General features: G+C 43.3%; 1 protein-coding gene across 1 annotated transcript in view; it reads left to right on the forward strand.

Moving 5' to 3' along the window:
- Positions 1–27831, forward strand: part of NMNAT2 (nicotinamide nucleotide adenylyltransferase 2) — a 92567-nt gene that overhangs the window by 58115 nt on the left and 6621 nt on the right. Inside the window, exons 5-9 of the mRNA XM_061630576.1 lie at positions 2761–2887; positions 4567–4647; positions 6684–6728; positions 12198–12274; positions 27647–27748. Of these exons, the coding sequence (XP_061486560.1) occupies positions 2761–2887; positions 4567–4647; positions 6684–6728; positions 12198–12274; positions 27647–27748 (432 nt within the window). The remainder of the gene's footprint in view (positions 1–2760; positions 2888–4566; positions 4648–6683; positions 6729–12197; positions 12275–27646; positions 27749–27831) is intronic.

The raw sequence follows: 27831 nt of genomic DNA on the forward strand, positions 1-27831 counted from the left end.
CTTTTCTCATCTCTGATCTCATTCTCCTCTCTCACAGGATCCCCTATTTCTTTAAGCTCCTGCGTCATTTTGCTCAGTTCAATTTTCAGCTCCTTACTACCCTGTCGCAGGGTTTGTTTCGTTATCTCAATCTCATCCATTATTTTCTGAAACATAATTACTTCCAGATTCTCAGCCACTTTCTTGATTGCCATTTTTAAAACCACGAAAACAAAGCAAAACAAAAATAAAGAAGAACCACTTCTTATTTCAGCAACAATTGGGTTAATATTCCAGGCTTGATGACATCACAGTATAAACAGAGCAACCTGCCTTATCTCTCTATGTTCAAGAATGCAAAACAAATTTAGTTCCCAGCATCAAAACAGTTAGTGGCGTCGTGAAGAAGCAGATTCGTCAAAATAAAATAGACCAAAAAGAGAATAGTCCCAGACAATATAATATTCCTCGGAATAGAAATCAGGAATAGAAATCCCTCTTCTGTTTATTATCTTTAGAATGCACTTCCAGGACAGCTTTTTGCGACAGAAACAGAGATAAGCTGTTAATTTCGTGAATAACAGAGAAGAGCTATATCTCACCCAGAAGTTGTCCAAAGCCGATCAATCTGACAAATCTCCTTTTGCTGCAACAATTTAAACCAAGTAAAAAAAATAATAGAAAGAAGGGTGCTTGCCTGTTAGTCCGTTCTCTCTTTAAAGAAAAGATAAACGTATCGCTTAAGCAGATAGAGCTTGTTAGGAAGTCCGTCCGGCATTGTTGGCTGGACCTTATCTCATAAATTAATGAAATCCAGTCCTCCCAACAAAAACAGGCTTTGAGGTTGATCTCTACGTTTCTCCCTGCCCGGGAGAAATTTCATCAGTCAAAAAAAAAAAAAATGTTCTGACTGATTTATATCTGAATAAGCTTCTTTTGAGGCGGGAGCCCGTCCCAAAAGCAGGCACAAGCGAAGTCACCCTTCCCGGAAGTCCGCTTTTTTTTTTAACTTTTGAGCTGCAGAAGATGAAAGTCAGAGTATGGGGCAAGGTCGGTACTCTGTGAACATGGCTGATTTTTAATTAATTAATTTCAACAAATTATGATAACTCTGATAGAAAAAATCCAAAAGGGGTCTGGTTTCTCTCTCTCTCTTTTTACACTTTGAACTGTTGATTCTCTCTGGCTGTTTTGTGTATTGCCATGAAAATTGAGAGGGTTGTTAAGCAAGCGTTTCTGAGTTCAGGACTATAAGTTTTGTAAGGTTTTGTTTTGAAATGAGCTTATGGGAAGGACCAGAATGGCATGGGGACTATTTTCAATTTAACACTGTGGAATGTGAAAAATCCATGCTGACTATAGTATACAGCCACTCTTGTGGCTGTATAATAAGCAGAAAAGGTAGGTTTCTCTGCCTTAAGTAGCTTACAATCTACATAGGATTCCTAAGAAATGAGGAAAAAGCTGATCTGGCTGGGCATTTTGTTTTTGGGGCAGTGGGCAGAAAAGCACAGGAGAACACAACTGTTGTTGCTTTCCCCTCCCCACCCCAGCTTTTTATATATATAAAATATATTTTAGATGAATGAACACACATGCGTGTGCCCACATGCACACTCACAGCATTTTAGGTGAATACGTATTTTAGATGAGTAGATAACTTTGCACTATGCCACAGCCCTGGACCAGCCAAGATCTGCTGGGTCTGTCCCTAGGGCCCATCCAAAAAGTCTGCTGGACTCTATTTCTGACCCAGACAGCTCTAGTGTCCACCCAGGTACCAGATTATTTCAATTATTGATATAGTTGTCAACCTCATTTACTCCTATTTAGTTCGACATGCACATAGAAAGACTGAAACTTTGCTAAAGGTGCTAAGCCTGAGACTTCATGGAAGAGGTGCATTTTGAAGAGGAATCTGAAGTGGGAGAGAAGGGGGGGAGAGGTGATAGCACAGGGCTGAAAGGGATGAAGGATGGAAGAGTTTTGCTGGTATAGGACACTTTCGGGTAAGGATGGAGGGAGAGTTTGAAGCTGAGGTGCTCAAATACACAAGCATCCCTGCTTGAATGACTGCAAGGAGAATCAAAGTGACCTCAAGCAGATCCCCTTCCTTGACTTCTGCTTACACTTCACCCCTCACCAATCCTCCTTCACCTGGGCTGGGCTGGCTGCCTTTTGCAGCTTGAGATTATGGGTACTGGTACCACTATTAGTGGCATGACCTTGGGCTGCAAAGCCTGCAGTTCTAAAAATGTCTGGTGATGGGGAAAAAACAACCCCTTGCTGAAGACTGTCTTGCCCCAAGGCTCATCGGTGATGAGTTATTGTTTTCTGCTGCCTCCCCCCCCCCCCCGCAGCTACTTTCTGGCATGCAACAAGTTTTGAACTGCCCACTGGAATCAGCAGAGATATGGAGGTCTCCTCTGATTTTGGTAAACACATCAGAGTTTTGTAAGAGTTTTTCTTTCCCAAGAACTTGCAAAAGCCCTTGAACTGAGAATATCAGAATAAAGTGTCTGGGGGGAAACCCAGTTGTTTTGGAGTCAAACACAAGGATGTTCCTGTGTCGCTTGTTTTGGTTGGCAGAGGGTGGTGGAGATGGACAAGTGAAGATCATGGGCAGGGACTTCTTGAGAGAGCGTTGGTATATTTTGCAGATAGGAAGAAAGAATTAAGTGGGTAAACTACATGAAAATCCCTAAAATTTCTCCCACCTCCATTGCTGATGCATGAGCAATGGCTGTGTAAATACTAGCTGACACTCTCCATTTCTTATAGCGAGTGACTGGCTGCATCCTCTCAAATGTGAACACACCTTCTTTGACCCCAGTGATTGGACAGCCTCAGAATGAGTCCCCACAGCCTATCTATCAGAACAGCAACCTCTCCAACAAACCAACTGCAGGTAGGTTCCCCAGGGAGAAGGCAACAAGGTGCTCTGAAGGTGCCCTAAGAGGGGGTGCTGGAGCCCCCATGGCCACAGATCTTCAAACAAAGCTTATTTGCTGATAACAGGTAACAGACCCAGCTTATAACCTGGAAACCCCCATGTACCTTCTCTGAATGACATGTTGAGGCATCTGGCCTTTCCCATATGCCTTTCCTCCTTCCCCCTGTCCCTGCTATATCAGACTGACAGTCCATCTCTAGCCCAGTTTCCAACAGTGCCCAGCCAGTTCCTTTGTGCCCAGCAATCTGGCATTCAGAAGCACACTCTCTCCGAAGAACATAAACTTTATTTATAAACCATTTTAGTCATCTTTCCAAACAGATGCTCAGGATGATGTATAAGAATAAATAGAATCGACGCAACAAATAACAATACCCTAATAATAACTCCCTTGAAAATAGCATATGAACAGTATGGGTGGTATTCAAAGCTAATCCTACTCAAGGCAGAGTCATTGAAGTCAATAGACACGACTAACTGAGGTTCATTAACTTCAGTGGGTCTACTCTGAGTAGGACATAATTGAATACAACCCTATGTATAAAATAAAGTAAAATCCAAGTAAATCAGCACCAACACTAGTTGCTTTGATCCATCAAGGGAGGTCTATGCAGGATAGAAGCAATTTTCTACAAGTATAGCAGAGCAGCCAGCGCAAAGCTTGTATGCATGTGTGTGACATATCCCTGTCCACATCATGATGGTCGTCTGGACTTGACTGTTGATGCACGTGGATTGGGGTTGGTAAGCCTTAAGAAACATCAGCAGTTTTTACTTTCTAGTAGAAATAATGCAACCATATAGTTTTGTGGGCATCTCCATATAGGTAGTTCTATAAAATGGGTGCCATAGCCAGGAAGACCATGCACTAGATTCCCACTTCCTACATGTGAGGGAGAAAGTACATTGAGGAAAGAAGAACTATATGTAGAAGCAGGCTTCTACATATACAGCAGATGCAGATATTCACTGGCATATATATCCACAATTTAACTGGGCCTACTGAACTGCCTGAATATGTTTTGGGATGTAGATTAAGATGTGTGACACTCACTGTGACCCCATGCTGTTGCCCAAGACTAGTTGCATGCAATTCTTGGCCAGAGCTTTCTAAAATTAAGTTGCTCCCTAAACATTAATCCAAATTATGTCTATACAAAATAAACAAGGGTCACAGTGCCGTGCAGATTTTACAGAGAAGTTAATCCCATTGAACTCAGGACTTACCTCTGAGTATACATGTATAGAATCAGGCTCTACACTGCACGCGTATATAGCAAAGTTCCAGCATTTTTTTAAAAATGCAAAGTAAGCTTGGGAGGTTGGGATTTTGAGTAAATGAGCAGCAAGCAGGAATAAATACTTACTTGGTTGTTTCCCACCAACATTTTTTCTGCTCAAAATTATCCTCCCAGCTGCTTTCCAGGCTATGGGTTCCACATTCCATAATAATCCATGGAAACCCAGAGACAAACAATTATTTCAGGCTTTTGAAAAGGTCCAAAACTTTGTTACTTCCACAGGTGTGGCAAAGTAATTGAATGGAGGGAAAATAGTTCCATTCCAAAGCACAAGTCTGCTTTCACCCTGTATTAGCTACTGACCTCACTTTTTTTTCCTCCTTGCCTTTTTAGCAAAGTTTTTGGGGAAGGTGGGAGAAAGCCTTAGCAGGATCTGCTGCGTTCGTCCACCGATGGAGCGTTTCACCTTTGTGGGTATGTTCCAGAAATCCAGCCAGTTGGAAGTTGTGACCTGCAATTGAAATGAATATTTTTCTTGTCTGGCTCTCATTCCATACATCTCTGCTCCTCATACTGGACCTCTTATCTTGAAGACTATGTATATAAATCAACATGGTAGTCAGTGGATTTGCACTGATGTATAACAGACAGTAAGAGCCTGTTGAGGGTCTGGTTGTGCCTGCCACAACACATTCCCGGGTTTAGAATACAGTTCTTTCCTCCAAGACATATAACCTGGCCAGCATCTGTGTGTTGCTGAAGTGCTGCTCAAGATAGATGAAATGTCCTTGATTTGTTTCAGAAATATTTGAACAAACTGAACTAGTTACTTGAACATTTGAGTTAGATTTGAAATGATATCTTGGATATCTGATACCACTGCTTTGCACCTTGGCCAGGTGTTTTCTAGACCCAGTTGGGCTCATTTGAGACACCCAGCTAGTCAAACAGGAGACCTGAAATGACTGCAGTTTTGCCAGAACAAAAAAATATGATAAAAAGTCTGGTGTATTCTGGTATTTAGCTGCGTATCTCAGGGCCAAACTAGATGTGCAAGGCAACTATGTGTTTGCCCCATACACATGTAAAGTAGAGGAGGGGCCTATCCTTTGCACAAGAAGAAGCACAGACAGGTGTTTAGCAAAACCTGCCCTCTCCCCTGCCTTACCTGTCTGCACTCCATAGCTTTAAATTAGAGGTCAGCCTAATTTCATGCAGCTCTTGGCCTATGAGGGTGGCAAGGAGATAAAAAGTGGGATGAGAGAGAGAGAGAGAGAGAGACACCACACCACAACAGGTGACACCACCCCTGGAATCTCACATTCAACAGAAAAAAGGTTCCCCACACCTGGTTTAAACAGTTGTTTTCCCCACTCAGCTTATTTCTGGTATAATAGCTGGGTTGAAGAAAAGCTCCTTAAATTGCATAGCCGGGGAGGAAAAGTGGGAGACAGGTCTCACACATTCAGTACTATTTTTATATACATAGTAGAGCTCACCCACCCTGTTTTTTATGTGTACAAGGCAGTCATATGTTTAACATACGACCCTCATTGGTTCTTGCAGACTTTGTTTTCCTGAGTTTTCCACTGGGGCAAGCATTTTTGATAGGGTTAAAATGGCCTCATCTGTGTGAGGAGCCACCACAGAAAACTGCTTCCAGTGGAAAGGGACACCTGTGCGGTTCTGGATTTTGGTGGCTTCCACAACTGTTAATGTCATGTTCTGAAATAGACTTCATTGTGACTAGTAACCAAGGCAGTCCTGAGGTGAATTGTTGGCACCATTGCAGGCAGTAGAACTGAGGGATGGACAGACTTGACACACGAGGCCCTACCCTTCACGATGTTCTCCTGCATAACGCCTATTGAAATGAGCAGGAATTGCTCCTGAGCACTGTAGTTGTGCTGAAGCCTTCTTTCTGCTCATTTCTGTCTCCTCATCCTCCAATTCTTTTCTCGAGCTTTTTCTATTTTTGAGGGCATCTAGGGGAGAAAAATGGCTGCAGGGAGGGTATTGTAGGAAAGAAGGAGCAGGTGAGGGAAGAGTTCAGCACTCAGCGCTGCCAGCATCTTTGCCATCTGGATTCCCCACCACTTTCCAGCTTCTCAGCTGTAGCCTGATAACTGATCGCAGGTTTGCTTCCATATGTATGGCTTGGCTTTTTGTTATTAGCACTACTTAGAGCACTGATATTTAATTTCAGTGTTTTTCGCTGCAGTTTTACGTCAGGCAATACAGTTATAGAAGTACAGGATATAAATAATTTTTTATTGCTTAAATAGTTGTAGAACTGGAAGAGACTGAGGGTATTTATAGTAGCATATTTTATATTGTAAGCTGCTTTGTGAAGGCTTTTTGTTTGAATTAAATGAAAATATGTTCATTACTCTAAACAATCAGTGTTCTGAACCAAGGCTGGAAATCTCCCTTTCCAGGAGGGGGCTCCCTGTGTTGGTGGTCTTCTTCTGAAATCTAAATTCTGGCATGTTTTTTGTGCTTTTCTCTAGATGAAAATGCAAATTTGGGGACAGTGATGAGATATGAAGAGATTGGTAAGTAAGCCACACCCACGGGCCCAGGCGAAAGTGGGTATATTTGCCAGATGTGGGAAGAGCGGGCTTCTAGTGTCTTCACCAGCACGGTTTCACATAGTCAGTAGCTGTCCCAGTGAGGCAAAGGGACAGAGATACTCAAGGATCAAACTGTTTGTGATGTGGGAATAGGGATGGGGGAGAAATTTCCTCAGTTCACATTTGAACATGAAACTTCCTAATTTGCACATCCTGAACCAAAATGCTAAGTTTTACAGTGCAGTTCTCTGATCAAATAATGTGTACAAAAAGCATATATTAGGGGAAACTGTGCACAGATATATAAATGAAAATAATGTACAAAAATGCATTGTATTAGTAGAAATTGCTTTTATAATGTTCGTATTAGAGAAATGTGTACACAAATAAGTACAAAAGTCCACAACAGTGGATTTTTTAAAAAAAGTTTTGCTAACTGATATGCAAACTGAGTTTAACTGAGAGAAACAGAAATTGACTGATTTCATCCATCCCTACATGGAAGTTCCTCCTGGGATTCCTTGCACAGACATTCTCTCTTTCTTATGTAAAGGAACTGCAGTAAGGTGGGATTTGGAACGTGGAAGGAGGAATCCAAATTCCCTTCCCCACCAGCTGCTATTTTTATTTTTTATTTAATCAATATATGTCCCTCCCTCCTTTTAGAGATTTTTTCACAAGGCAGCAAATAATAATAGAAAACCCATAACAACAATAATATATCAAGCATTCCTGTAAAAACACAGAAAATCCATACACAGCTATAGTCCTCATGGATAAAATAATAAAAGCCAACAACAAATAAAACAAGCCTCCAACCCAAGATTACTAAGATGTACCCTTGTTAAGTTTAGGGGATCTCTCCAGAACCTCTCTCTGAAGCAACAAATGTATTGTGACAGCCTCTTTCATAAAGAGCTGCTGCTGTTCACACACAAAGAGGAGGGGGAAAGAGACCTTTGCTTTCAGCCAGCAGTTTAGCCACAGAGAGGAAAAAGTACAAATAAGTTAGAGAATAGGCATTGGGGCAAAGGGCCCCTTGCAGCTTCCTTTGTAAAATGGAACTCCTGATGACTTTTTCCTCCCAGAAGGAGCCTAGGGTGGCAAACATCTAAAACATTTATTTATTTATTTATTTATTTTATTACATTTTTAGACCGCCCTATAGCAATAAGCTCCCAAGGCGGTGTACAGCATAATAAAACAGGTTAAAATACAAGTGGAATACAATACACAATAAAACATAATTAAAAATTTCCAATTTTAAATTCAAATTTTAAAATTTTTAAAATGCCTGGGCGAAGAGGTAGGTCTTTACCTGGCGCCGAAAAGATAACAAAGAAGGCGCCAGGCGTATCTCATCAGGGAGGGCGTTCCATAGTTCGGGGGCCACCACTGAGAAGGCCCTAGCTCTAGTTATCGTTCTCCGTGCCTCCCTATGCGTTGGGACACGGAGAAGGGCCTTCGACGTCGAGCGCAGCGACCGGGTAGGTACATAGCGGGAGAGGCGTTCTGCCAGGTATTGCGGTCCGATGCCGTTAAGGGCTTTATAGGTAAGAACCAACACTTTGAATCTGGCCCGGAAACATATTGGTAGCCAGTGCAGCTGGGCCAGGACAGGTGTTATATGATCAATTTTTTTTGTCCCAGTAAGGACTCTGGCCGCAGCATTCTGCACCAGCTGAAGTTTCCGAACCGTCTTCAGAGGTAACCCTACGTAGAGTGCATTACAGTAGTCCAATCTAGAGGTTACCAGAGCATGGATAACTGTGGCAAGGTTCTCCTTATCCAGATAGGGTCGTAGTTGGGCTACCAGCCGAAGCTGGTAGAACGCATTCCGTGCCACTGAGGCTACTTGAGCCTCCAGTGACAGGAGCTGATCTAATAAGACCCGCAAACTACGGACCTGCTCCTTTAGGGGGAGTGTAACCCCATCTAGGGCAGGTCAGACATCAACCATCTGGGCAGAGAGCCCCCCCACCAACAGCATCTCAAGTCTTGTCAGGATTGAGTCTCAGTTTATTAGCTCTCATCCAGTCCATTATCGCGGCCAGGCAGTGGTTTAGTACATTAACAGCCTCACCTGAAGAAGATGAAAAGGAGAAGTAGAGCTGCGTATCATCAGCATATTGCTGGAAAAATCTTAAAAACAGACTTTAAAATATAAAACAAAACATCTTTAAAAACTTGTTAAAACAAATCATCTTTAAAAACATCTTAAAAAGCAATTCCAACACAGACACAGACTGGGATAAGTCTGTACTTAAAAGGCTTGTTGAAAGAGGAAGGTCTTCAGTAGGTTCCGAAAAGATAACATAGATGGTGCCTGTCTAATATTTAAGGAGAGGGAAAGTGTTGGTGCCATAACACTCAAGCGCCACTTCCTATGTTGTGTGGAACAGACCTCCTGATAAGATGGTATCTGCAGGAGGCCCTCATCTGCAGAGCCAGAGAAGGCTAGGACTGGGGAGGGCAGCTATGAGAGAACTAGAAAAGGTCCTCAAATGCAAAGATGTATCACTGAACACCAAACTCAGGATCATTCAGACCATGGTATTCCCGATCTCTATGTATGGATGTGAAAGTTGGACAGTGAAAAAAGTGGATAAGAGAAAAATCAACTCATTTGAAATGTGGTGTTGGAGGAGAACCAGAACTCTCACTAGAAGCTAAAATGATGAAACTGAGGTTATCATACTTTGGACACATCATGAGAAGACATGATTCTCTAGAAAAGACAATAATGGTGGGGGGAAAAGAAGGGAGTAGAAAAAGAGGAAGGCCAAACAAGAGATGGATTGATTCCATAAAGGAAGCCACAGACCTGCACTTACAAGATCTGAACAGGGTGGTTCACGACAGATGCTCTTGGAGGTTGCTGATTCATAGGGTCGTCATAGGTCATAGTCCACTTGAAGGCACATAACAACAACAACATAAGGGATAAGACAGTCTTTCAGGTATCCTGGTCCCAAGCTGCATAGGGGTTTGTATACCAACACCAGAACCTTAAACATTTTAAGTTGAGACCTATCCCAGTCTGCGTCTGTGTTGGAATTGCTTTTTAATATTTTTTTTAAAACAATATTTTTAACCTTTTTTCAAAGATGTTTTAAAAGCTTTTAAAAAAATGTTTTTAAAGTTGTTTTGTTTTGGTGTATTTTAGGGTCTGTTTTTATGCTGGTTTGATGTGTTTTTAGCACTTCTGTTTGCCGCCCTGGGCTCCTGCTGGAAGGAAGGGCGGGATATAAATCAAATAATAAATAAATAAAATAAATAAACTTAGCCTGGTAGCCAATGGACAGCCAGTGCAATTCTTTCAGCAGCGGGGTAACATGTTGGCGATACCCTGCCCCAGTGAGCAATAACATCGCTGCATTTTATGCATCTTATGCAATTTTATGCAGTGTGAACCTTTGTGAAAACCCACTCATTTATTTGCCTTTGGTAAGTAAGAATTGCTTCTAGGCAGGCAATCAGGGTGTTTTGTATATAATTAGGAAGAAAGCTGGTGTTTTCCTTGTTTCAAGCAACTAGTGAGGAGAAGGCTTAATTGCATGTTATCTGGAATTGCAGAAGTGAAAGAAGGCACACTCTGGCCTCTCCCACCAGCTAGGTGACCTACGGCCTCTAGAAAGCTGCCCTCCTGGAAGAAGATCATGGCAAGGGAGAGGCCAGCTTAGCCCCATCCATTAGTCAGTGAAGAAGCAGCTGCTCCAGTGTTTGATTTCCTCTTCCCTCCCCATTCCTTTTTCCTTTTGAATCATGTCCATTAGAATGTGAACCTCTGAGCAAGGCTTGTCTTATCTTTAAATATATGTACAGTACTCATAATTTAGCTGCTTTACAAGTTTTAGATGATGATGATGATAATAAATGGTGTAGTACAAATGGCTAATTAAGTATGACTTGGGAGGCAGGATGGTAAACATTTTGTGGACCTATTTTTTGTGAAGTTCATTTAGGATCTAAACTGTAAGCCATATTATTTTTGGTGCAATAGAAGCTGGTGCCCCTAAAATCCAAGGGTGCCTAATACAACCTTCATTCTAGTTCCATGCAAAAGGCCCCTCCTTAAATGGCATGTTCATGGGCATCTTGTCTTTTACCTCAGGCAGCAAAATGTCTTGGACTGACCCTGGGTGTAAGATGCCTTTTTCTGCAAATGTTCACGGAATGGTCAGCACAGTGTACATTGTCAAACCTAGATTAATTTCATGAATGACTGAAATGAATGAAAATGCATATTTCCCCACTTTTTGACTAGAGAATACTGATAATTGCATTAAAAAGACCATCGGTGTTCAGGGGTATAGCTCTTGAGGTTTGGGGTATTCATAGAATTTGGCATTGATTCCTAATAGATACAGATCACCATTGCAATCCTACTGAGATATGATTTGGGAGAAATGATTGAAGTCTCAAATCTTCCTGCTTCGCTCTGATGACTAAATTGGCAACTTGGAGAGAGAAATGTCCATTCTCATTGAGGGCCCGTGTTGCACGTCCTCTAAATTCCTAGGATTGTTTTTCCACAATTGTACAATTTGGAGCCTGGGAATGGTTATAATCAGAATTGTGCTGATTTAGCCAAAGAAGCTAAAACTCATTATTCAGTGCTAGAGACTTTGTGCAAAAATAAAATAAAATTTGACATGGCAGGGGTTATAGGGCATTCCCACTGGATTCCTTGGTTAAGAAGTGACTGATTTTGATTCTTTGTTGTCTTCAGATAATGGAAATGGTAGTTTCAATAGCTTAAGGTCTCAAAGCATTTTTTAAAAATGTATCCTTTTGTTTAACAATTTTAGTAGACAATTATACTAAAAGGACAAGTACACCAACATGGAAAGCATTTCTATAGGCCACAGTTGCTCTACATACAGACAAGCACAGCCATGATTCTGGTGAGATACTGCAGGGTTATTTTAACAGCTAAGAACACTATAAAAAAACACTAGCATGCTTTATCAATTTGAAGCTGCAGAGAACATTTTGGGAAATAAAGCTCTTAAGCTGTAGCAAACTTTCTGTAGGAATACTTCTGATGTTAGGTTTTTCGGGAATGGCACTGGAAGTCATTCCTGTAAATGCATAATACATCCTGTCACAATATTCACATAACAGACATCCTGTCAGAAGTGGGCAATGTGCAACAACCAGCTTCCCAACAGATTTGTTCCTTGCATCACTCCAGAAGTGATTCACAGATTGGTCCAAGAGCCCGTTTTGGTAACTGTGCATTTATCCAAGACATTTTCACAAGTGCTCATGTGTAGGAGATAAGTTGCAAGCGGCAGCCCAGGTCTAAAAACAGAATTTGAACAACAATTCTGTGTCAAAGCCTCTTCTTGTCTCCCTTCCTCCGTCAATGTCTCTTAGCATGGGGTTGACATCTAGGAACGACTGGTGCCTCTATGTAAATATTGGTATATATATTTTTCTCTGTAGAGCTCCGAATCTTGCTGCTGTGTGGAAGTGACCTGCTGGAGTCCTTCTGTATCCCAGGCCTATGGAATGAAGCAGATGTGAGTAGTTACTGGAAGAGGGGCAAAGATGTGTAATCTGTTGTTATTGTTGTATTTTCTCTTCCCCACCCCACCCCCCATCATTCACACACTCCATTTTCACACAGCCCAGCATCCATTCATTCGGCATATTGTTCTCACCAAGGATTCTCACCACAGACGGTCTGTCTGCTTCCCCCCCCACTTCACAGTGTGTGACACCTCCATTGCTAATTCTAACAATGGTAGAGGAACTGAATGCAAGGGAGACTCCCCTCTTGGACAGCTTGTCATGCAAACAAGGGCGACATTTGAAATTGCAAGCTCTTGAATGCAATTAAACACAGTGTCTGATTTCTCACAACACCGTAAACCATGAGCCATTTGTGCCCACTATGCTCCTTCCCACTAGTACTTGGGAGAAACAAACCATGATCTTTGGCTTAGTGTTACACTTGAACTAGGGGTTGTGGTTTGTTTCATTCCAAACAAGCCACAATGATAAGCCAGGGTTTGTTCTTCAGTCCCTAGATTTGTTGAAAGAGAAACCTGATATTGGAATGCTAGGATTAAACCCGGGAGGTTTTGCATGCAAAACATGTTCTCTGCCATTGAGCTATGTGCCCCTTTCCAAAGCAGGTCGAACAATCAACTTTTTTTTTTTTAACAAAGGGCTTTGTGCCTTTGGCATGCATGCTTATAACTCCAATTATAATAGTTATTTGGTGTGAAGAGGCACTGTGTTGTTCAACAGTATAGGGTATCCTAATGAATAATCACCTGTTGTGTGAATTAGAAGAAGGGGAGGGACCCTTCCTGCCCTCCCCTAAAAGGCATGAGAAAAGCTGAATCTGCTAAAATTTCCTCTCCTATGTAAAAATTAAAAATATTATATAGGAGCTTAATAGTCTTTTGTAGTTGAGTTACCCTTAATCAGGGGTGGGAAAACTGTGGCCCTCCAGAAGTTGCTAGACTACAACTCCCATCATCCCTGACCACTGGCCATGCTGGCTGGGGCTCATGAGAGTTGGAGTCCAACAACAACTGGAGGGCCACAGGTTCCCCATCCCTCCCTTAAACATGTTGTGTAAATTTGAATATTTGTTAAGCAGAGAACAACTGCAGTTTGAAATGCGTGCGTGCCAGTGTGTGGTTTGCCTAAGAAAGCAGGCTTTTACCCTGCATTGAGATCACTGAGACTTAAGACTTACTAAACTAAGAAAAGCTACTTTATTTAGTAGATAGAAAGGCATACCTAGTTCTAACTAAGTTGGAGGCGCAACGCCCAGACGTGGGAGTTGCCCTCATGGCTAGGGGAGAGAGAGCAGAGACAAAGGTGTCCGGACAGTCGAAGAAGAGGAGGAAAGGGCAGAAGGAGGAGGGGCAGGTAAGCTTCCCTAAGACATACCAGTTTAACAACGGAAGGAAGTCAGTCAGAGCAGCACAGGTAAAGGTAATCAAGCCTAGCCATCTGGAGGACCCTAGCCCTATCTCCCTTCTGGAGCACAAACAAAAGAACAAAACAGGAGTTGCTCTTGCCCCACTTCCAACAAAACAAGGGGCACTCCAAGGAAGAGTGCAGTTTTGCTTGGCTCTCTCTGAACAATCTCTGAACAGAGTCACACACACACAAAAAAAGTGAGGCCCCTATCCCATGGAAGTTGCAGTCTAAATATAATCAGCTGCTTTATGCTGCATTTCAGTGAAACTTCTCTCTTAAACTTGTAGTTCTTTCCATGCCTCTGTCACTGTGTGAGACTGACTGAACCATATTGGGAGCAGCAAGGCTGCTGATCGCAAGGGTGTACTTGTAGGGGCGTTTTGAAGGGCTCCATCCCAAACTGCTGCATTAAAAAAGAGACGGTCACATCATTTTAACCCTAAATTTAGCGTATCAGCAGAGAGAGCCTTCAGAACCTGATACGGCTAGAAATGATTCCATGACACTGTACGAAATAATTATTTAAAAACTAAACTCAGTAAATTGTATGCTTAATAATAGCAACAGGACCCTTCCCCTCCAGGCCTTAGAGCAGCCTTTCCCAATCCGGTGCCCTCCAGATACTTTGGACTGCAACTCCCATCAGCATCAACCTGCACAGCTTTTCTGATGGGGGGTGATGGGAGTTGTAGTCCAAAACTTCTGGAGGGTACCAGATTGGGGAAGGCTGCCTCAGAAGCTCAGGATGTGAGAGCCACTAAATAAAATGCAACACAAAAGCCTTACCTTTCTCCAAATTGAATGAAAGAGGAACAGCAATCAGGGTGGTGCTGAAAAGATGTACTCTGCAATCAAAAATAAATTCTACCTGTCAGTAAACTGTGTACAGATTTGCATAGAAAATGCTAAATGCACAATCAATTCCTGACTCTTTAGTTTTGGCAGATTTTTTAAACCAAATTTGAGAGCAATATATTTAAAATGACCACTTCAATCATTACTTTTTAACAAGGGGTCATCCTAAAAAACATTAATTATGCTTTAAAAGGTGAATGTGACAAGCCACTTTTGCACTTTAGAGAATGAGGGATTGACTGTGGGCTCATCCAGACGACCGTATAATCTGTGACATGATCGCTTTGTGTATTCATTATTTTTCGGTCGTCCATATGACATCGCACACTTTTGCGTATTTTCTCAGGGTTAAATCCACTGTTGCATTACCGCAAGAAATGCGATTTGCTTTTTTAAATCGGGAATCATCCGCTGTACCGTAAGGCGCTCGGATGCACTACCACAGACTTTAGAGCTGTGGGCGGTCCATGGGCGTTTCCCCATACCCCTTCCCTCGTTCCCAGCCAATCATGTATTTCCACATGTGTGCAAATGTCCGGGGAAAGCCTGGGAAAACTGAACCAAGCAGAGCAATGGTGTGGTGTTGGGGGGGCTCTGCAGTTATACTGCGCAGCTACAGCCATTTATTTTTAGCCAGCCTGAGAACTGGGTGGCCGCTCCGGGTGAGATCTGCAATTGTGACTGTTTGTAAAGCCCCCCTTTTCCTGGCTGGTCTTGCTCAAGTGCGGCTGGTTGGTGCAGGGAGCTCGCTTTGCTGGCGCTTTGCAAACGGCCACGGGAAGGAAAGAGAGAAGGGGGGGGTGAAGGCAATGGAGCATCAAGTTTTGCCCCAAAGTGGTTGGGAAGCTGCTGGGAAGCCTCTCTCAGTGGCTGTTCCCTGACGCCTACACGGAGAGCGAGAGGCAAGCAGAGCGAGAGCGAGAGGGAGAATGGGGAGGAGCTGGGAGCCGCCACCAAGCGCTGCACTCTAGAAAAGCTTGGGGGTCAGGAACCTTGCAGTGGAGCCAGAAGTCCCAGCTCGCATTCTTGCGTGGTATTTGATTTATGAGACATTTGGGGGGGGAATGAAAGGTACAGGGATAACTTGAATCCAGAACGTGCCTGGGCGGGTGTGCGCAAATACGCAGAGTCACAAAGCTGCCGCGCCACCCCAGGAAAAGTTGGTTCTGTAAGAAGGGGGGTGCTCCCCATTAAACTCTCAGTTTCCTGCCATTCTTTACAAAAGAAGCAAGCAGTAGCAGCTCCTCAATACCCCCCTTTCCGTTCTGTAGAAATAAGTGGAATTGCCAGCCTTGTGTATCTTCAGAAACTGCAATATGGATAAAGGCAGAAAAGCATACAGTCGGTTTTGCGAAATATTGCAAATACAAGCAAACAACAATACTGTGCTGAAAGTAATATCATATAAGTGGTTTGCTAGAGCATCTCAGGCGCCCGCAACCATAGAGACTGGTGGTCTACTTTCCTAGACAGGACACGTTGTTACTTGCTTGCAGTTCCATGAGAAATAAGTGGAATTGCCAGGCGTGTTTACCCCCAGAAAATTTGATATGGAAAAAGGCAAAACCACATATATTCGGTTTTGCGATATATCGCAAATACAAGCAAACAACAATACTGTGCTGGAAGCAGAGCTTGAAAAAGTTACTTTTTAAAACTACAACTCCCATCAGCCCCAACCAGCATGGCCACTGGATTGGGCTGATGGGAGTTGTAGTTCAAAAAAGTAACTTTTCCAAGCTCTGGCTGGAAGTAGTATCATATAAGTGGTTTGCTAGAGCGTCTTGGGCGCCTGCAACCATAGAGACTGGTGGTCTACCTTCCTAGACATGACACGTTGTTACTTGCTTGCAGTTCCATGAGAAATAAGTGGAATTGCCAGGCGTGTTTACCCCCAGAAAATTTGATATGCAAAAAGGCAAAACCACATACATTCGGTTTAGCGATATATTGCAAATGCAAGCAAACAACAATACAGCAATTATTGTCAGATAAGTGGTCTGCAGTTCTCTTTTATCAGAGGGAACACTTCAAAGCGGAGAAAGAGGAAGGGATGTTTAGCAGGTCTAACCTCATTCCCCCTGCATGCCTTCCTATTACAAATTGTGCCTGGAGAATATGTCCAGCGCGTGTGTGCGTGCGTGCGTGCGTGCGTGCAGAAGGGGGGAAGGGAGCACCACCACCAGCAGCCCCCAAGAATCGAGGGATCCAGCAGCCGCGTGGGGTTCCCTAGCTAGAAAAGGCTGCTGGGCGCTGGGTGGGAGGGGGTGCGAGGGGAGATCCCCTCCCCCAAGCCCTCGCTTGTGAACAATGTTGCCATAAGGGAGGAAAATGTAGCTGCCACCACCTCCTGCTGTGCTGAGCTTGCTACATCGCGGTGCTTCCTATCCCAAAGCTTCGTCAGTGCAGCTGCTGTGAAGTAGCCCCCTCCGCCACCACCCCTGCATGAGCCAAGGAAGCTCAGCATGACTTCAGTGCTGCTGGGGCTCCTGCCGTTCCTAGGCTCCGGGGTGTCACGCGACCCTGTCCAGGTGCCCGTTGGGCTCCGGCTGCCCTCAACTGCACAAGGCAGAAATTTAATAGCTGTAAGTGGAGCTGTACAAGAGCCAAAAACTCGGTCAACTCCATTACAGCCACTACTACCAAACCAACAGAAAATTCAAACTTTTGCGCTCGTACGTTCAAGTGCATGCATGTTATTGTGCTTCGGTGCAAAGGGGGAGAGGAGCATACGTCATATTTTGCAGACCAATTGGCTGATAAGGGGTGGTGTTTCAGGCGGAGCTGGGAAAAAGCAAACAGAATGTAAAGGTCTTCCTGCTGCGTGTGCAGGCACAAAAAAAGCATATTTTTCAGATCGGAAAAGAGCTAATTTCAGGCAAAGTGGGGACTGTCAGATGACAAAGCGTATATGGAAAATGTGGATTATCGTGGTCAGTTTGGACGAGCCCTGTGGTTCCCTGCTGAGTGTACTCTGTGACAAACCTGGACTTGCTGTGTGTGAAACAGCCCTAAGTAAAGGGTGTTTGTGCAGAAGAGGAGCTTCACGGGAAGACACTGAGAGAGAGACAGACATTCAGAGCTTGGAAACTCCACACCCTAAAACATTTTGTTTTGTAGACACTGTCTGCATACAGGTCTGCAACCCTGAGATCTTGAAACTTACATTTAAAAGAACACTGAAAGTTGAGTGCTTTGGCACTCCAGCTTCCACCTGAAACCTCCATGCTCACAACTGTAGGAGACAAAGCGTCCCATTGATAAAAGCATGAACACTGAGAAGCATGTTTGTATAAAATACCTGATGCATGAGTGACGGAAGAATAAATGACGCAAAACTAAGTAGAACAAAAATTGTAATTTGCAGATTTTAAAAAATGGAGAGTTTTTGTTTTGTTTTCTGAACTTGTTCAGTTTTGAGCAATAGGACGCTTGCAATCCTTAGATTTGTTCACAAGAGATGTTTGATATTGATGGGGCAGCTGCAAGACCCATTTAACAGGGAACAAGCCCAGGCAAAGAGAATGTGATTTGTCATGGGCACGGTCCATCCCTTTCAACGAATGTAGCTCAGCACGTGGGGGAGGGAATCCCCCCAGGCCAGGCTTTTCTCCCTTTCCTTGCTTACCCTCTTCTGGACAGTCACCTTGTCCAAGGCTGGATTATCATGCGAATTGGAGCCTGGGCCCTGCTCGTAGGGGGCCTCGACTAAGTTTTCAAAGGGAAAAAAGGGGGGAGTATTTAGCCCTTCTAAAAGGAAAGCTATGAAGCAAACATGTGCAGGCACCTTTCTGAGGAAATCAGTGGGATGAGACAGTCTGGCTGCTCCCTCCTTTCAGTGTTTTTAGGCATGAGTGAAGTCAGCGCTATGATTGAAGGGTGAGTTGTTTGGACAGCAGGTAATATGAATCCCTGGGTTCCTAAGGAGCTGTTTTTTCCCCCTTTACAACACTTTTCTTTCCTGCTTCTGTCTTGTTTTCTCGTCCTTGCAGTCTCCATAGTTTTAAAGACCTACTTTTGCTTTGGAGTCAGCACCACTGACTTCAATGGAACCTATGTTTGAATAAACTTGCACAGGATTAGGCTGCATGTCAACGCGCCTTCATATAATGAAGGGCATATAATTGTGGAATGAACACCAAAAAAATGTGTTGGTCCATTAGAAAAAATCCCAAAAGTAAGGTTATAATGCCTTTATTAGGCATTATAATGTCACAAAAGTTGTGAGCAAGCTTGAAGTTATTATTTATATATTTCATGTGTAGGAACCCCAAACACTTTAATCTGGCCTTGCTGCTGGCTAAAAGATTTTAGTTATGACATTATCTGGCTGGAAGAGAAAGGAGAGAAATTATTCTTAATTATTTTTATCACTAAGGGTGCTCTGCCTCTCTGCTCGCCCCACTCACCAACTCCCAGCCCCTGCCAAACCCCCACTCCCCTGTCACGCATCACCACCACTCCAGGCAACCCCACTCGCCTTGCCAACCCCCACCCACTCAGGCGCCCCACTCCCCTTGATAACCCGCTTGCCTCTCCTTTTCCTCTGCTGCCACTTCACCACACCAGCCCGGACAAATGCTGCCACTATGCAGCACACCTAGACAGCATACTGGCCTCCCACCCAGGCTGCCACCACCACCACCTCCCCTGGATAAACTCTGCATCTGGTCATGTGCCTAGGCCACACACCAACCTCCCACCACTACCTTCCCAACTACCCACCCAGGCTGCCGCTGCCACATCTAGGTTGCCCACTCACTCATCAAGGCTGCCACTGCTGCCTTGCCTGCTTGCCAAGGTAGGCAGTGGTGGGTGGTGTAAGTGGCGTGCAGCTGGAGGGCAGAAGTGTTCACACTGCAATTTGCAGTGCCACATGTCTGTGGTGCTGTGAACTGCAGCATGACAGTTACATTTTTATGTATATATATATATTATTGCCTTTATGTTCCACCAAGGAACACAAGGTGGCGTACATGATTTTCCCCTCCCCGTTTTATCCTCACAACTCTGTGCGGTAGGTTGACAATAAGAACCCAAAGTCACCCACTCATTACGCTTCGTGGGTGACTGGGGATTTGAACCCTGGTCTCCCAGTCCTAGACAAACACTCTTAACTCGGGGGTCACCATCCTTTTTGAGCCTATGAGTACATCTGCAAACTGGAGAAACTTGACATGAGCACTCCACCAGACAGCAAACTAGCAACCTGTTCCTTTGGCTACAATAAAATGCTTGTTTCAAGCCTAATTTCAACAGGGAAAGAGGACCATGTGGGCATCAGAGAAGGCCGCTGTAGGCACATGTGTACCCATGGGTGCTACATTGGCAACCCCTGCTCTAAGTACTGCACCACATTGGCTTTCAATGCTAGGCTTTCACTTCAAAAGCAGTGAGGAGGGTGGCTGTGGTGCCTTTTTGCCAGGCTTGAAGAAGGCTGATGTCATTGAGAGCTGGTTTGTTTTCTGGCTTCTTCATTAGAAAACTGATGGTGGAATCAAGTGACCCTTTCGATGGAACAATGGGAAAGGACAGGAATTAAGAGAAATGGTCCACTCTTTTTGTCAAAAGAAATGCTAATGAAGTTTTGTTGAATCACAAACCTGCCTCCTTTCTTCCAAATTAGCCAGATTCTCTCTGGCGTCACAATTCCCCAACAGCACAGGTCATTTCTCACCTGAAACAGACCCAGTGCCATCAATCCCCTGATCACTGGGCCACATGAAAATCATGTCTCCTCCTCGCAGACCAGGAGATGGACTTTACAGTTTCAACAGCAGGGCAAAAAAAGCTTGTGTAGCATTTTCAACCTAGGACAGAATAAGCAGAAGGTGAGAAATTGAGTTGTAGAGCAGAGATATGCTACTGTTCTGCAAGCTCCAGAACATCTCCACTTCTGTCTTCTGAAAACAACATCACACGATGCTAGTCAAGCCCTGCCTCTTTTTACTGTAAAACCTGGTAAGAGCAGCTTGAGTGCGGTTTTTTAAAAATTCACTTCAAAGAGATTTTGCAACTGATCGACAGATCAACTTGTTCCCCTTCCAGGTGTGGTTAATGGAAACGCTTTGTTATAGGTGACTAGTGGGCTCACAGCCGTAGTCTGTTCATGCCCTACTGAACCTGGGGCACTTGACACCTCCAAGCTTGACATGAATTTGATCTCATGAACATCTTGTGGAGTTTGCAGGACGGTGTTGGACCCATGGAGGGCATCTTGTCAAAAGACTCTCCAAAACTTGGAGATGCCCTTGTTGTGATTATGCCCACAAAGGAAAGTCATTTCACTTGAAGCATTTATTGGTGGATGGCCCCCTGTGGTTCTGAATCCTGATGGAGCCCCCAGGTGCCTCTCATGCAGGGGAGGTGGGCAGGGAGTTTGGCTGTTTGGAGGCGAGGTGTTCAAGGGTCTTCTCTTCCAAGTGGCCAGTCATCCCCCATGCTTTCTCCCAAACTTGACACTAGGGATGTGGCGAGGTTGCTGCACAGCACCTGAGGTTATCAAAACGCATAGTACCTGAGTGTGGCAAATTGTTGTGGGCCTGAGTCAGAAAATCCATAAGTACCTCCTTTTGACAGTAGCAATGCAATAGTAATGAATTAAGTAACCATTTTGACATTCAAGATCAGCCACTCCTTGGAAGTGAAATAATAAGAGCAAGAGAGAATCTGTGAAAAGTTACAGGATACTATCGTTAGCGTGCCAACTTCAAAGCTGGGGGGAAACCCCCTCTTTTAAGTTCTTCAACTTAGTCCTGTTCCCCTTTCCATGACAATCCTTTTGATAAAGCAAAGAGCAGCTCTCCTTCACCAAGGTTGCAGGGGTGATGAATGCCAGTGGGCTCAGAGGGTGCGTATCCTGGCTGAGTCCAATCCCTGCCTCACCCCCGTTCAGTTGGCTGCCAAACAGTCAGTGGCTTGAGGGCATTGTGCAGGGAAGTTCCAGGCAGGTGGAGCTCAACAATTTTTGGCTGTGGTGACGGGGAAGGGAGTGGTTCTGTCCCCTGCCCTGTTTTTTTCTACAAGGGAATGGGGTCTTTATCATTGGCAAACCCCCTTTACTACCCTGCTGAGCCCTTGTTTCAATCCTCCTGGTTTGCATGCAAGCACCATACTAGATAGATAGGCAGGCAGACAGTCAGATGTCTCTCTCTCAAATACACACAAATGCCCCATAGCCTGCTATGCTGGGAAGCATTTATTCATTTTTTCCCCTAGAGGTCATCAGAGTGAACATGGACAGAGGAAACAGGAGACTGGGAAGACCGAGGTTTCCCAGGATTGCAAGACAAAGACAGCAAAGATAAACAAAAACCTCCCTGCACCCCAGGCAAGGCAAGAATCGAGGACTTTCTGGTGAAGCCAGGAAACAAGATTAAAACTCAGGGATAAGCCTGTCAGAATGATAAGGGGAAAGCTTCCCCCTCCCTCCCTCCTCCTGATTTTAAGGAGAAAACCTCCACTTCCTACAGGAAATTCTGTGCGCAAAGGCCTCGCTTTTGTAGTCTTTGGAAACCGACTGCAGAGCAGGGTTACCTCCAGCACTGAAGTGCCAATCAAAGCCATTCCTTCCTCTCTCCGCCCTTCCTGCCCCCCCAGTATGTTATAAATGTGCCACCATTACTATGCTCATTTCTGTTGTTGAGTGTTGTAAGACCAGCATTTTCGCTTCTGAGTACTGCCTTTGGTATGTTGTTGTTAATACCATTATTATTATATTTATTTATTATCTGCCCTTCGCAGGAAGTCTTAGGGCGGGTTACAACCATTTAAAATTCAGGAATAAAAACAGTTAAAACAGATTACAGTCACTGGAATTGAGGGTCTTTATAAAATATACATGCAAAATATAATTTATAGATATATAAAAGCCAGGATTTGTTCACACTATAGTATCACACTGATGCTGGACTAGATAGACATTTGGTCTGATCCAGCCGGGCTCTTCTTAGGATCACAGGTTACTCCCCCATGTTCCTTGCAATATACAACTCCACCATTCCCAGCCAAGCTAGTTAAAAACAACAACAGCAACAAAGGGGCTGCATTGTCTCATGTTCCTCTTCTTCCTCTTCCAAGTCCTTGTCCTGATCCTCAAGTGCCTCCCACTGTTTATCTGAATCTGATGGCTCAGAGGAAACCATCACATGAGAATGTTTCCAGTGTATGGTGTGGATGTCACCACTATGATCCACCATCTCTATTATCTTTTTGACGCCTACTGAAAACCTTCCTCTTTCAACAAGCTTTTTAAGTAGAGACCTTATCCCAGTCTGTGTCTGTGTTGGAATTGCATTTTAATATGTTTTTAAACCTTTTTTTAAAAATAGATGTTTTTAAAGCTTTTAAAAATGTTTTTAAAGATGTTTTGTTTTATTGTGTTTTTAATGGTGGTTTTATTGTAATATGTTTTAAAGTCTGTTTTAATGATGTGTTAAAGTGTTTTTAGGTATTTTGTTTGCTGCCCTGGGCTGCTACTGGGAGAAAGGGTGGGATATAAATCAAATAAATAAATATGGGGAGTCTCCAGGGGCTGTGCTTGGCCTGGAGGCTGGTGGCTTCCCCCCACCCCCATTATTTCCTCCAATGAATCTTGGGAACTGTAGATATTAGGGATGGGGAGAAACAGTGGGTGGTATCAATGCTAGTCTTGCTCAGAGTAGACCCAGTGCAGTTAATGGATATGTCTCGTTTAGGTTCATTAATTTCAATGGGTCTGCTCTTAGTAGAACTTAATTCAATACTGCCCAGTGATTCAACTTAAAATGTGTGAAATTGACCCCGTAGTTTGAGGAGAAATGGTTTTGTAAAATTGACCCACCCTATTTCTTCAGATCATTTTGCTGATTCTTTGCATACTTCCACATTAGGTGTTTTAATGTGGAATTGCCACTCTTTGCCCTTTAAAAACTCGTGATGGAAGATAGGGGAATGTATCTGCTAAAGTGTGGGAAGTGATATAGCTTGCAGTAAGGGAACAATGAATGGGCAGCACTAAAAACCCTCCGTCTGGAAGCACTCTTCTTTACATTGACTTTGGGTTCATTGGACATGTATAGGACTGCACTGTTAATCTCTGATCTCCCACACACATAGAGACAAACACACACACTAATGGTATTCTTCAAACATTAAAATAATTTTCCTAGTAGTACATGAAACAACACTCTGTGACTCTGAAAACATGCATGCATCTGTAAATAGTCATCTGCTGTCCACAATAATGGGTGACTCTCAGTGAGCGGCAAAGGAAGCAGCCATTTTGAATTGCCCCAAATTAAAAAAGCATTTCCGAATAGGGATTTCTGGGGGAAACAAAATGGCAGCTGTTCTGATTCTCTTCTCCAACCCCAAAGAATTTCACCTCAGCTTCGAAATAGTGCCAAAAAAACAGACAATATAAAGTTGGATGAAACAGCTGAGAAATTGTCTTTGTCAATTTGGTCCAGCCTTAGTAGATTTCCTTGGCATAGTGTAGAAGCGCCCTTTATTGTTTCATTCAAAGACTCTCTGAGCAGGCAAGAAGGAATTTAGATCATATTTATCCAAAATATAAATGTATCCAAATATAAACAATTGGCACACACTTTCTCCATTTTGTTCGCCTTTATTCCCTTGGGTTCTCATCCTGAATTGGTGGATGAGCGGCTTCAATCTCTGATCTGGTCCTGGGAGACAAAAGGCCTCTTTCAATTGAATGGCTTATATATTTATCTCTCTGTGCAACAGCTTAAAGTTACTATAAGTACTATTACTCTCTCTTGGTTCTGTGAGTACCAAATTAAGCATTTGCTGGCAAGCCCAATGATTACATTGCAAGCCACAACACTCCTCACCAAGTTTGAGGTTGTGGTCTTGCAGGAAAGGGCTAGTATCTGAGTTAAATGGCATGTTACTGGACATACATACAGTAATACCTTAGTTAACAAAATAGATGGGTTGCTGGATATCACTGTAACAGAACCTTTGGTACCAGAGGTAGAAATAACATGGAAGGAATAGGGATAGATTCCTATACCTACTTATACATGGTGGGGGCAGCTTCAACAGGGGCTTTAAAGGATGCCTATCCAACATCCTCCCCCTCCTCCTCTGAATCATTATGGATCCTTCCCTCCTCAGCCCTGGGAGAAAGCAAGAGGTCTCTTTAATGCAGAGCAAACACACAGACTTGTCAGTTTCACCCTAGCAAAGCAAAGGCACAGGCTTATCAGTTTATGAATAGCAAAGCAAAAACACAGGTGAATCGTTTCACCTTAAAGCAAGGTACAGGTTTGAAAGTTTATCCATAGCAAAGCAAAGCTGGTCAGTTTCACCTTAGAAAGGTTTTTGTTACAAGGAGCTTCATTTCTGGAGGATTCCTTAACTGAGGCTTTACTGTACTGCCTTCTTAAGGGGCTCAAAAATTTATGAGAAGGGGATCCGCATATGGAAATTAGTGAAGCTGCATGACAGGAACTGTGAGGGTCTAAATCTTATAAATTTGGCTTGGCATATGCCAGAGAATGCTCCATGAAAGTGGCCTACAGGTGGCACCATACTCCAGTGCAGTTGTCTTGAATAATTTAAAGCCTATCCCCGGCCTACTGGCAAGGATGTGGGACTAGGGGGACATCCCTACATTTATGGTGGGAGTGTCCCCTTGTCCATACTTTCTGGGTGGAAGTATTTCAGGAAATTTTGAAAATATTCCTGATGGATATCTTGATTACTCCACAACTATCTTTGTTAAATATGTGGGATTCTCAGACAACAGACTTTTGGGCAAAAGAATTGCTCACATGGATGCTAGCTCCAGCTAGGATTTCCATTGCACAACAATGGAAGATGACCCGGAACTTTTACTTACCTTTTTGGTATAGAAACTTATGGAACTCAGTGATTTTGGAGAAATTGACTCCTGACTGGTACTTGACAGGTCAGAGAATCCAGATTGCTTTTATGCAATTTGGTGGGAGTTCATTTCTTATTCCGCTGATAATGAGATGTTTGACTCTTCGCCTGCTTCAGTGAGGGAAAGTTGGCTGTCATAATGTATTTTATTTATTTATTTATTTAATTTATATCCCGCCCTCCTTCTGGCAGCAAACAAAAACACTAAAATAACTTTTAAAATTAAAAACAAAATACTTTAAAACATTAAAACAAAACAACTTTAAAAACATCTTAAAACAAAACATCTTAAAACCTCCTTTAAAACTAACTTCAAAAATATCTAAAAAGCAGTTCTAGCACAGATGCAGCCAGGGATAAGGTTTCCATTTAAAAGGCTTGTTGGAAGGAAGTTTTCAATAGGTGCTGAAAAGATAACGGAGATGGCGCCTAATAATATTTAAGGGGAGGGATTTCCAACGGGTAAGTCCCACAACACTAAAGGTCCACTTCCTATGTTGTGCGGAATGGACCTTTTGATGAGATGGTGTCCGCAGGAGGCCCACACCTGCAGAGCACAGTGATTGACTGGGTATATAAGGGGTAAGACAATCTTTCAGGTAACTGTTCTTTTATATGAACCCTGTTGTGAGCTTAATTCTATTCATGTAGTACACTGGAAATTTGTTGTTGTTTTTGTGTTATAATAAGGCCATCAACAAACCACTTATATGGTGGTGATACATTGACGACATCTTTATGATCTGGACGAATGGTAAAGAGAGTTTGGAACAATTTAAAAATTACATCAACTCTATCCATCCCTCTATTAAGTTTACATTTAATAGTACAAATGACAATCTGCACATCCCTTTTCTGGATGTCCTTCTCACCATTAAAAACAACAAAATAGCCACTGATCTCTACAGCAAACCCACTGATGCCCACACCTATTTAAACTGGAGATCCTGCCATCCTAGGCATATAAAGAAGAACATTGTGTATAGCTTAGCTCTGAGAATCAAACTTATTTGCAACACTGAAGATAAATACCAGAGAAAGATCAGTGAACTTAAAGAACACCTTCTTCCAAGAGGATATTCTCCACATATTATCAATTGCAACATCCACCGAGCCTCCATTCTGTCCAGAGAAAACCTTCTCCATCATACTGAGGTGTCAAAGAGCAGAGAACAACGGATTCCATTTGTGGTAGATTTCCATCCAGTATCTCCTAACTATCACCGAGCAATCAGGGAGAGCTACCCATTGCTGGCAAACTCTGAACATCTTGCTAGAGCCATCAGCAGGCCCCCTGTTATAGCATTTCGCCAACCTCCTAATTTGCGCAGACTGTTGGTGAGAGCTGTGCTTAAGCCATCTATCACCAATCCTGGGTCTCATCCTTGTCACTCCAAACCCTGTATCACCTCAGGGAGCCAGCCACTTTTACAAGCACTAGGACAGGCAGGACATATTACATCAAACAGAACATCACCTGCAGGTCCTGCAATATAGTTTACATCATCGAGTGCAAAAGACCAGGATGTCATATCCAATATGTAGGAAAGACCACAACTGACCTACGCACGCGCTTCAGGAACCACAAGTCGGCAATTTTGACAAAAAAAGTGGAGCAACCAGTTGCAAAGCATTTTAACATTGAGGGTCACAGCCTGTTGGACTTTTCCATAAAAGCGATAGAGATGCCAGCAGCTCCAGCAGCATTGACTAAAAGGGAGAACTTTTGGATATACTCTCTGGACACATTGGCACCACATGGCCTGAACCTGGAGGACAGTACCACCACTACTTAGCTTCTGCAAATGAAGCCCCTCTGAGCATTCCATCCTCAAAGCTCTATAACTGCCACCTTGGTAACAGCATTTGTATGTTAGCAGCTGATGAAGGCGGAAGCCGAAACGTTTTGGTAATACAATAAAAACCTCTGTTTGGTTAATCACATTAACAGATTGGTAATCTGTTTGGTTAATATATATATATTAAGAGAAATGTGCTTGATGGATTTTCATGAGGACTTAAAAAAATATCACAAACTGATGCGGGAACCTGAGGAACTGAATTTAAGACAAATGAGAAGCCAAAAGTGAAAAGATTCATCTCTAGTTGCAAATGAGTAACTCGAGTGCTGATTCAAGTTTTCAGGAATATAAACACAACCTTTCCCCCTCTTTCTCATGAGTGCTTCTTTTGCCTTGCAACAGATGGAGGTGATAGTTGGGGACTTTGGCATTGTTGTTGTGCCACGGGATGGTGCTGACACAGACCGGATCATGAACCACTCCTCAGTACTCCGCAAGTACAAAGTAAGTCCTTTTGCAAAGTTACATTGATAAATTGATGTTTTGCCAAGACTTCATAATGCTTCTCCTTTACCTGTCCTCTCTGC

This window comes from Rhineura floridana, chromosome 6 (assembly GCF_030035675.1).
Source record: "Rhineura floridana isolate rRhiFlo1 chromosome 6, rRhiFlo1.hap2, whole genome shotgun sequence".
Classification (NCBI taxonomy): domain Eukaryota; kingdom Metazoa; phylum Chordata; class Lepidosauria; order Squamata; family Rhineuridae; genus Rhineura; species Rhineura floridana.